Here is an 11838-nt window from a genome sequence, read left to right on the forward strand (position 1 = left end):
GCTGGAGAAACTCAGCAGGTATGACAGCATCTATGGAGAGGAATATAGAGATGACATTTTGGGCTGAGACCCTTCATCAGGACTGGAAGGAAAGCAGAAAGAAGCCAAAATAAGACCCCCTCCCTGCTCCCCCCACCTTTTTATTCTGGTTTCTTCCCCCTTTCTCTCCAGCCTTGATGAAAGGTCTACATGTCATCATACAGAAAGGTGCCGGAAGAGGGCCAGTAGCATCGTGAAGGATCCCACCCACCCTGCTGATGGACTGTTTGTCCCACTCCCATCAGGGAAGAGGCTACGGAGTATCCACACCAGGACCACCAGACTCAAAAACAGTTACTTTCCTCAAGTAGTAAGCCTGATCAACACCTCCACCCACAAACCCACCACCACCACTACTTTATCACTTCCTGTCAGTCATCTTATGTACAGACACTCCTGTGCCCAGCGTCACTTTATGGACACACAATCAATCTGTGCATATAGGTCATCTTATGTATTTATATTTATTGTGTTCTTTATCATTATATTCTTTATCTTATTTTTTGTGCTGTATCTGAGTGACAACCATTTTATTCTCTTTACTCTTGTGTATGGAAATGACATTAAATAATCTTGAATCTTTATTCCTCTCTATACATGCTGCCTGACCTGCTGAGTTCCTCCAGCATTTTGTGTGTGTTACTCTGGATCTGCAGCATCTGCAGAATCTCTTGTGTTTGTAAATTACAGATAACGCCTTTGAGTTCAGGGCGATAAAAGCGCACTCATGGTAGGTGATGTGAAAGGTTGAGGGGATGGGTTTAGTGTTAATTAAGCACTGGGGCAATTCCTTGGAGGAACTGAATTTCAGAATCTGAATCAGTTTTAATATCACTAACATATGTCATGAAATTTATTGTTAAGCAGCAGTAGTATAATGCAATACATAAAATATACTGTAAATTACAATAAGAATTACATATTAAATAAAAAAGACATAAATAGTGAGGTAATGGGTTCATTGTTTGTTCAGAAATCTGATGGAGGAGGGGAAGAAGCTCTTCCTGAACTGCTGAGTGGGTGTCTTCAGGCTCTGATAGCACCGACTATGATGGTAGTATGGAAGTTGTGTTAAGCAAGAGTTAACGTAATGTCCAGGCAGTGACAGATCGCAAATAGAGATGAAGAGCAGAGCTTCCTCTGACAGCAGATTCCCAAAGCCATTTTCACTTACTGGAGACAAGATAAGAATTTAACACCAGGTGAAACACAGACACCAACTAAGGGACAATTGCTTTACAAACTTCAAAGTTACAGCTTGTAATTTCTATTGAACCATTAACACCTTTATTGTGAAAGGTGCAAGTAAGGAATTCAAATGGTCAATATCTGTAACTACTCATCAATTCTGTATAAAAATGGCATTTCTCTGTTCAGACTCCAGAAGAGTGTGGTTTAAAGGGTCATGCTGTTCTCCCTGTGCACAGCAAAAGAAGGTTCAAAGTTCTTATCAAAGTACATATATGTCACCATATATAATCCTGAGATTCATTTTATGTGGGCATCCTTAACAAATCCATAATAGAATAATTACCATAATAGAATCAATGATAGATCACACCAACTGGGCGTACAGTCAGTGCGCAAACGACAACGAACTCTGCAAGTATAAGAAGTAAGAAATGGTAATAAATAAATAACAACACACACAAAATGCTGGTAGAACACAGCAGGCAGCATCTATAGGGAGAAGCGATGACGACGTTTCGGGCTGAGACCCTTCGTCGTAAATAAATAACATATGATTGAGGAAAGAGTGCAAGTTTCAAAGTTTTTAAATCTGTGGTGACAGTAGCAAGGGAGAAGAGGGCTTGTCCTAAGTAGTGATCTGCTGAGCAGCAGTTCCATCAGATGTTCATTAAAGGAAGTTCCACTCCTAAAATTTCCCCTAAAGATTTGACTACAATCAAAATCCAATTTCAGCTTTACCAGCTTTTAAACCCATTAGGATAGTTCATCCTCTGTACCTCCCTCTACAATTGGATCCTTGACTTCCTAACCAGAAGACCACAATCTGTGCAGATTGGTGATAATATGTCCTCCTCACTGACGATCAACACTGGCGCACCTCAGGGGTGTGTGCTTAGCCCACTGCTCTACTCTCCGTATATCCATGACTATGGCTAGGCATAGTTCAAATATCATCTATAAATTTGCTGATGATACAACTATTGTTGGTAGAATTTCAGGTGGTGACGACAGGGTGGACAGGAGTGAGATATGCCAACTAGTGGAATGGTGCCGCAGCAACAACCTGGCACAACGTCAGTAAGACAAAAGAGCTGATTGTGGACTTCAGGAAGGGTAAGACAAAGGAGCACATACCAATCCTCTTAGAGGGATCAGAAGTCGAGAGAGTGAGCAGTTTCAAGTTCCTGGGTGTCAAGATCTCTGAGGACCTAACCTGGTCCCAGCATATTGATGTAGTGATAAAGAAGGCAAGACAATGGCTATACTTCATAAGGAGTTTGAAGAGATTTGGCATGTCAACAAATACACTCAAAAACTTATATAGTTGTACCATGGAGAGCATTCTGACAAGCTGCATCACTGTCTGGTATGGAGGGGCTACTGCACAGGACCGAAAGAAGCTGCAGAAGGTTGTAAATCTAGTCAGCTCCATCTTGGGCATCAGCCTACAAAGTACCCAAGACATCTTCAAGGAGCGGTGTCTCAGAAAGGCAGCATCCATTATTAAGGACCTCCAGCACCCAGGGCATGCCCTTTTCTCACTGTTGCCATCAGGTAGGAGGTACAGAAGCCTGAAGGCACACACTCAGTGATTCAGGAACAGCTTCTTCCCCTCTGCCATCTGATTCCTAAATGGACATTGAACCCTTGGACGCGACCTCACTTTTTAAAAAAAATACAGTATTTCTGTTTTTTGCACGTTTTTAATCTATTCAATATATGTATACAGTAATTTATTAACTTATGTATTATTATATTTATTTTTTGTTTCTCTTCTATATTATGTACTGCATTGAACTGCTGCTGCTAAGCTAACAAATTTCATGTCACATGCCAGTGATAATAAACCTGATTCTGATTTTAAAATTATAATTGAATCAGTTAGAGCTCCACCACCAGACTCTGGAATTCGACAGCAAAGGAAACTGACAGATTGTGAATCACTGGCAAATTTGGGACTTGTGTTTGACAGCAAATGTGTCTTCTTCTTGCGCCCTTAACTCCTGTGGAGACTTTGGGGTGCCATCATGATGAGCTTTGCACCAGTCTGTTCCATCTGTCACGGTTGTGTGCCAGAGCCTGGGTCACCACAAATGTTTTCCCTGTCCATTCTTTAATGTTGTCCATCCATCTTTTTCTCTGTCTGCCTCTCCTTCTTTTCTCCTCCACATTTCCTTGTAGAACGGTCTTTGCAAGGCCACTGGATCTTGTTACGTGGCTGTTCCATCTCTACTTTCTTTTCTTCACCGTTGTGAGAAGGTCTTCATGGGGGCCAATGTGGTGCTGGATGGTCTTGTGGTCCTGCTCGTTTGTGATGTGGTCCAAGTATGAGATGCCCAAGACTTTGCGACAGCATCTCATTTCCAGTGCCTGTATTTACCTCTGTAGCTCTGCTGTGAGCGTCCATGTCTCACATACATACAGGAATATGGAGAATACCAATGCACGCGGAAGTCTGATCTTGTACTTCATGGTGATGTTGCTGTCCCTCCGTATTGTCTTGAGTTTGAATAGTGCAGTCGTTGTCTGTGCGGTTCTTGCCAGGACTTCTGGTTTTGATTCTTCATCACTGATGATTGCCCCCAAGTATTTGAATTGCTGCACTGTCTCAAGTTTCTGACCATGGACTGAAATGTCTGTTGTGATGGCACTGAAGGCATTTAACATGAGCTTGGTTTTCTCGGCACTTATGTCATTCCAAACTTTGTGGAGACTCTGTCAAGATGGCTGACCAGGCTGGCCAGTTTGTCCTCTTTTCCTGCAAGTCCATCAACGTCGTCAGCAAATCTTAGGTTTGTGATGTTCCTCCCTCTGATGCTGACTGTGCCCACATGATCTTCAAGGGCATCACTCATGATCCGTTCCAGGAAGACGTTGAAGAGAGTGGGGGAGAGGAGGCAACCCTGACTCCTACAGAGGTATGGAACCACTCCACAGTGGTGCCTTGAGCGAATACTGCACTAGTTGCCTTGGTGTAAAGCTGATGGATTGTATGAATCAGCTTCTGCCCCATGTTGAATTTCTTCATGGTGGTCCATAAGGCATCTTGCCAGACTCTGCCAAATGCCTTCTTGAAGTCTATGAAGACGTGGCAGAACTCTCTCTGGTGCTGAAGGTATTTCTCACAGAGGGTGCAGAGGTTGAATGTACAGGAATCTTCCAATGAGGATGTGGTGAACTACATATACCTGTCTGGACACGCCCCCCCCTGCTGACTGCTCCTGTGGCTCCTCCCACTGACCGTGGCTCCTCCCACTGACCCCAGTATAAAGGCGATTGGGGACACCGCCCCGGCCTCAGTCTCCAGGATGTAGTGTGGTGGTCAATTCCTGCTTGTTCTTTCTTCCAGCCAATAAAAGCCTATATCTCGCCTCACGTCTCCGAGAGTTATTGATGGTGCATCAGAGGATGACTATCCAATCATGCGTGAAGAAGTTGAAGCTGCATTACGATTGCTGAAGTGCAGGAAGTCAGCAGGAGTTGACAACATCCCTGCTGAACTGCTGAAGCATGGAGGAGAGGCCACAATAGACATGCCTACCACCATCTGAAATAAGATCTGGCAGACAACTTGGACTCAGTCGCTGATCATTGTGCTTCCCAAGAAAGGCAATCTCCAACTTTGCCAGAATTACCGTACCATCGGTTTGATCAGCCATGTGAGCAAGGTCATCCTGAACAGACTGAGACCTCGGGCAGAAGACATCATTGCCGAGGAACAAGCTAGCTTCTGTAAGGGCAGAAGCAAATGTGTGAAAGTGCTCAAATACTGTATTTAAACAGCTAAATGCCAGTAATTCCATTCTGAACAGTCAGCAGTAACCAGCTCTACATGTTTTGCAATGTCCTAAGCCATGCGTGGAGAGTCTATCACTTCTGTGCTTTACCCAGAAACACAAACTTCACGACAATGAAAGACAATCTACAAGAATTCTCAAAGTTTTTTTCCGAAGCTTCTTTATGTAGAAATTCCCATTAAGGAAAACCTACCTAGATTAATTGACATGCAGTTTTTCTTTTTACATTAGGTTATTCTCAAAAAATTCAAAGTTCAATTTAAATTTATTATCAAAGAACATATATGTCACCATATACAGCCCTGAGATTTGTTTTGTTATGGGTATACTCAGTAAATCAAGAACAATAATAGAATCAATGAAAGACCGCACCCAACAGCGTGCAAACAACCAACCTGTAAAAGACAACAAATTGTGCAGAGACAAAGGAGAAAAGGAAACAATAAATATTGAGAACATGAGCTGAAGAGTCCTTGAAAGTAAATCCATAGGTTGAAGGAATAATTCAGTTCAAGGGGGATATTAGAGGAAGGTTTTTCACTCAGAGAGTGGTTGGTGCATGGAATGCACTGCCTGAGTCAGTGGTGGAGGCAGATACACTAGTGAAGTTTAAGAGACTACTAGACAGGTATATGGAGGAATTTAAGGTAGGGGGTTATATGGGAGGCAGGGTTTGAGGGTCGGCACAACATTGTGGGCCGAAGGGCCTGTAATGTGCTGTACTATTCTATGTTCTATGTTCAATGGGGCAAGTGAAGTTGAATAGTTTTTCCTACTGGTTAAAGAACCTGATGGTTGAGGAGTAATAACTGTTCCTGAACCTGTTAGTGTGAGTCCTGAGGTCCCTGTGCTTCCTTCCTGATGGCAGCAGTGAGAAGAGAGCATGGCCTGAGTGGCTGGGATCTCGGATGATGGATATTGCTTGTCTGTAACAACGCTAGGTACAGATGTGTACAATGGAGGGGGAGGGCCTTACCCCGATGGACTGTACCATGTCCACTACTTTTTTTGGATTTTTCCATTCAAGGACATTGCAGTTTACATTCCAGGCTGTGATGCAATCAGTCAATGTATTATAGAACTTTGTTGAATTATTAGATGTCATGCTGAACCTTCACAAACTTCTAAGGAAATAGGTGACCTGCCGTGCTTTCTTCGAAATGCATTATGCGCTGTGCCCAGGACTGGTCCTCTCAAATGATAACACCGAGGTTGCTGACCTTATCCACCTTTCATCCCCCAATGAGGACTGGCTCACGGACCTCTGGTTTCCTCCTCTGAAGTCAACAATCAGTTCCTTGGTCTTGCTGACATTGTGTAAGAGGTTGTTGTTGTGGCACCACTCAGCCAGATTTTCAATCTCCCTTTTGTATGCTGATTCTTCCCCACCTTTGATTCAGCCAGCAACAAAGGTGTCGTCAGCAAACTTAAATATGGCATTGCAGTTATGCTTAGCCACACATCCTTAAGTGTGAAGAGAGTAGAGCAGTGGGCTAAGCATACAGCCTGGTGGTGCACCTGTGCTGATGGAGGTTGTGGAGATGTCATTGCTAATCCAAACCGACCGGCGTCTGTAAGTGAGTAAACCAAGGATCCAACTGTACAAGGAGGTATCAAGGCCAAGGTCCTGAAGTTTATTAATTAGTTTTGAGGGGATGATAGTATTGAATGCCGAGTGGTAGCTGATAATGAGCATCCTGATGCATACACCTTTGATGTCCAGAATTTCCAGTGTTCAGTGAAGAACTAACGGCACCTGCTGTGGACCTGTTGTGATGGTAGGCAAATTGGAGTGGATCCAAGTTGCTTCTCAGGCAGAAGTTGTGTTTCATCACCAACCTCTCAAAACACTTCATCAATGTGGATGTAAGTGCTACTGGATGATAGCTATTGAGGCAGGTTACCATATTCTTCTTGAAGCAGATGGGTACCTCAGAATGCCAAAGTGAGAGGTTAAAGATATTGGTGAACACTCCAGCTAGCTGATCAGCACAGGTCTTTAGTACTCAGTTAGGTACCCCATCTGGGCCGGATGCTTTCCATGGATTCACCCTCCTGAAGGATGCTCTCACGCCCACCTCAGATACTGAAATCACAGGGTCCTCAGGGGCTGTGGTAGCTTGTGAAGGTTCCTCCATGTTTTGACACTCAACCTGAGCATAGAAGGCATTGAGCTCATTTGGAAGCAGAGCCCTGTTGTCATCTATATCGCTTGATCTCACTTTATAAAAGGTGATAGCATTCAAGCCCTGACATTCCTGTTGAGCATCCTTCACTGATTCAAGTTTAGTCCAGAATTGCCACTTCGCAAATGAGATGCTTTCGGAGATCGGACCTGGACCTCTTGTATCTGACTTGGTCGCCAGACCTGAGTGTCTCCTATCTGCCCCGTAAGAGATTGCATGAGTCACCATCTGTGTCAATGAAATAAGTTTGACTGCAGTGTTGCCAGCTTCAGATTAATTGCAACATGAAACCAGCAGAATCAGATTTATTTTTACTGAACTGTGTTGTGAAATTTGTTGCTTTGCAGCAGCAGTACAATGCAATGCATAAACATTACTATCTAATACAATAAGAGTAATAGGCAGCATAATAGTTCAGCACAGACTACGTGGGCCAAAGGGACTGTTTCTGTGCTGCAGTACTCTGTGACCCTAATATACTAAAAACTTATAAATAGTACACAAAAGAGAACAAAATTGTGAGGTAGTGTTCATGGACCTTTCAGAAATCTAACTGTGGAAGAGAAGAAGCTGTTCCTAAAATTTTGAGTGCTGCCTTCAGGCTCCTCCTGTTCTTCCTCATTCATGGTAGTGGTGAGAAGGGGGTGGGGTGGTGATATGTCTCTACCAAAGGAGGTGTAAGGCGCTCCTTCTCTCCGCTAGTCTGCAGGTCACCCTTGGGCAAGGTGTAGCACCTGTTTAGCCCCCCCAATTAGGGTCATGTGAAGCCACGGGAGCAGGTGGTGGATGGTCTTATGAGCAGCCGGTGCACATCACAAGTCCTGGTTATACGACCACTGACGCCAGGAAGACAAACTCTGAAGGTTACTGGTAATGGCTGGGGTCATCTGTCTTGTAAAGGCACTGACTAGGAAGAAGGCAATGGCACATAATGGACAAATGAGTGAAAAGAGGGGATATCCTAGATGGTGAGGGTTGCCTTTTGAAGATGTCCTTGATGCTGGGGAGGCTAGTGCCCATGATAGAGCTGGTTGAGTTTACAACCCTCAGAATAGTGCTCTAATTGAGTTTTTGGAAATTAGTTTCATGGAATAGGAATAGACAAATATACACTTACTCACCTAAGGTAGATAAAGTGGGCAAGGATGAAATATTTTAAAAATAGAGCAGATTAACTCCTCGGCACAGTTGTATCAAATAACACCAATGTTGCAACCTGAACATTCATTAATTCCTTTGGGTAAAATGGACTTACAATCTAACCTAGACCCTCAACAGCTACTCACTTGTCAAGAAAGCACAGCAGCAGCTACACATTGAGGTATTGAGGTGCACAGGGCTCTCTGTCCCCATACTAACAGTTTTTTTATGGGAGCACAATCAGGAATGTTGTGTCTGGCTGCATCATTGTGTGGCACAGAAGATGCAAGGCATTGGACCAAAAGACCCTACAGAGGATCCCTCCCCCCTATTTGTGACTTTACCAGGAGAGTTGCAGACAAAGAGCATGAAGCACTGTTGAGGATCCCTACCATCTATCCCACAATCTCTTTGACCTACTACTGATAGGGAGGTGGTACAGGAGCATCAGGACTAGGACTGCCAGACAGCTTCTTCCCTCAGGCTGTGAGACTAACGAATACTCTGCCAGGTCTCGTCACTAGGATTGCGAGCTGTTTACTGTAATGTTTCGTTTCACGTGTTGTGTGTGATATGTTTTGTGGGAGCACTGTAATCCAGGAACATTGTTTCATTTGGTTATGTATCTATACAATTTGATGATAATACACTTGAACTTGAAATACTCCCTTTATCAGAATCAGAATCAGAATCAGACTTTAATCGCCAAGTACCTATGCACATACAAGGAATTTACTTCCGGCAGATATTGTCTCTCTGCTCATAACAATAATAATGATAAATATAAATGAAAATATAAATTGTACATACAGGTAGTGCAATCCAAGTAATAGTTAGCTGACAGTTAACCGGCAGTTAACTGTTCAGCAAAGTGACCACAGTAGGGAAAAAACTTCTCCAGTGCCTATTAGTCTTAGTCTGGAGGGATCTGAAGCGCCTACCAGATGGAAGCAGATCAAACAGTCCATGCGCAGGATGGGAGGAGTCCTTTATGATGTTCCCCGCCCTCTTCTTCAACCTGGAAGAGTACAGGTCCACAATAGAGGGCAGGGAGGCTCCAATAATGCGCTCGGCAGTCCTCACTGTGCGCTGTAGTCTGGTTCTATCCTGCTTGGTGGCGGCTCCAAACCACACAATGATGGAGGTGCACAGGACAGACTCAATGACTGCAGTGTAGAATTGCAGCAGCAATTCCTGAGGCAGACCGTATTTCCTCAAGAGCCGCAGGAAATACATCCGCTGCTGGGCCTTCTTCAGGATGGAGCTGATGTTCTGCTCCCACTTCAGATCCTGAGAGATGGTGGTTCCCAGGAAACTGAAGTTCTCCATGGTGGACACAGGGCTGCTGAGGACTGTGAGGGGAGACATAGCCATGAGTTTCCTGAGATCTAATAAACTTCTGATTTTATTGGGCTCACTTTGAGGAATGATGTCAACCAAGTTACTGGAAACCTGTTACTGCCTTTAAAATAACCAAGTAGCAAGGTTAAAGTCAAAGTCGAGTTTATTGTCGTTTCAACATGTACTTGTGCGCACAGATGCAATGAAAAACTTACTTGCAGCAGCATCACAGACAAATAGCCTCATATTAGTAGAATTCACAAGAAATGTATGAATGAAACATATATTTTACAAGACCACAATTAGAACAGTTACAACCATCGGCTCCTGAACCAATGTGGATAACATAGCAAAGCTAAAATGGCACTTGACAGTGACTTCTTCAAGCTCATCTGCAGAAACAGCTTAATTTCTACCTTTAATATCTCTGTTTCAGTTTCAAGGTGGATTGGGGTTCTGTTGAAGACCCTGACGTAGCACTGCACTCAAACTTTGGTTCTTTGCAGCCATTTTTCGATACCCCAAGGACGTGGGCTAGAAGACAAGCATGCCTTCGGAGTTCCAAAGCTTTGAAGTCCTGGGGACAAGCCAATTCTGTCAGTGCCACCAACTGAAGCATCGCAGGAGAAAATGGATCAGGAATAGTATATCAGCTGTGTACTCAGTGAATTGCGCTCTCTCTCTCTCGTTGGTGGGGGCGAGTTTGTTGCTGATTCTCAAGTCAAAGAACTTGGGGGGGAGAAATGCAATGTGGCAGACTTTAACAGGTAAATCAGCAAGATGTTTTGTTTATGTGTCCCCTCTCGCTGTGAAAGGGTGACAGCTGTCTGTCCCTTTGGAAGGGGAGGGACAGACTGTGGTATGTCAAACTGTCGGGTGAACCACTAGTTTTTGTTGTACTGCAGATCATGGTCTTTGCTATTGCTTGATTAGTGGGTGGAGGGTGCTGATGCTTTTTCTTGCTGAAATAAGTGGGGGAGGGTCCTTGCTTTGTTGCTGCTTGTGTGTGGGAGGGAGGAGTTGGGGGGGACTTTGGGGTTCTAATGCTTTTACTGTCACTCATTCTTTGGGACATTTCTGATTTTGTGGATGTCTGTGAAGAACAAGAAACTCAGGTTGTATATTATGTACATTCTCTGATATTAAATGGAACTATTGAACCTCCGCTCTGGACTGATTCCACAACCTAGACTTACTTTCAAGGTCTCTACACACCATATGTTCTCAGTGTTATTTATTTATATTATTTGCACAATTTGCCTTCTTAGCACATTGGCTCTTGACATTTTTTGCTTATTTATTATTATTTTTGTTTTTATATTTTCACAGCTTGTTGATTTTTTTTTTTTTACACACTGGTTGTTTGTCCATCCTGTTGGGTGCAGCTTTCCATTGATTCTACTGTTTCTCATATTTATTGTGGTCACCCGCAAGAAAATGAATTTCAGGGCAGTATATGATGACATATGTACTTTGATAACAAATTTACTTTGAACCTGAACATTCGTTGTTTGCCAGTAGTTATGTATAGCTTTTCATAAATTCTATAGTTTTTTTTACTTTCTGTAAATTCTTGCAAGAAAATGAATCTCAAGGTAGTATATGGTAATATGTTTTGATATTTTTTTACTATTAAACAAGAGCGACTGCAAAGAATTTGACAGCAATAAACCATCATATACATAACAGATTGTGAATATTCTTTGGATAATGAATAATTTACTTGATCTTTCCATTGTTTCACTGTCCTGATGGGCTTTTTTTTGGCCTTACTTTCATTCTTAAGATGTATAACATCTGGCAGCAGCCAATTTTCTCCGAGTGTGCTGACGAGAATAGTAGTGGCTCATCCTACCCAAATGCATTTCAGAATGATCAGTGTCAATCTTCTGGAGCTTCATGTCAAACAAAAGCAAATGTATTCTGAAAATATGATTTATAAACCAAAGATTACTGGACTTATTTTATTTACATATTTAGAGATACTGCACGGATCAGGCCTTTCTAGCCCAACAACCCACCTATTTAACCTAGCCCAATCGCATGACAATTTACAACGACCAATCAGCCTACTAACCAATTTGTCTTTGCAACATAGGAGGAAACACAAGCACTCACAGGAATGTACACTCCCCACAGATTAT

The 11838-nt window shown here is 43.0% G+C and overlaps 1 protein-coding gene across 1 annotated transcript in view; it reads right to left on the reverse strand.

Annotated features, from left to right (window-relative positions):
* Positions 1-10313, reverse strand: part of LOC140740315 (unconventional myosin-Vb-like) — a 189383-nt gene extending 179070 nt beyond the window's left edge. The window contains exons 1-3 of the mRNA XM_073069469.1: positions 10168-10313; positions 5400-5422; positions 4772-4960 (exon numbers count right to left, since the gene is read on the reverse strand). Coding sequence (XP_072925570.1) covers positions 4772-4960; positions 5400-5422; positions 10168-10313 — 358 coding nt within the window. The remainder of the gene's footprint in view (positions 1-4771; positions 4961-5399; positions 5423-10167) is intronic.
* Between the last annotated feature and the right edge of the window lie 1525 nt (positions 10314-11838).

Source organism: Hemitrygon akajei, chromosome 16, assembly GCF_048418815.1.
Source record: "Hemitrygon akajei chromosome 16, sHemAka1.3, whole genome shotgun sequence".
In the NCBI taxonomy this organism is placed as follows: domain Eukaryota; kingdom Metazoa; phylum Chordata; class Chondrichthyes; order Myliobatiformes; family Dasyatidae; genus Hemitrygon; species Hemitrygon akajei.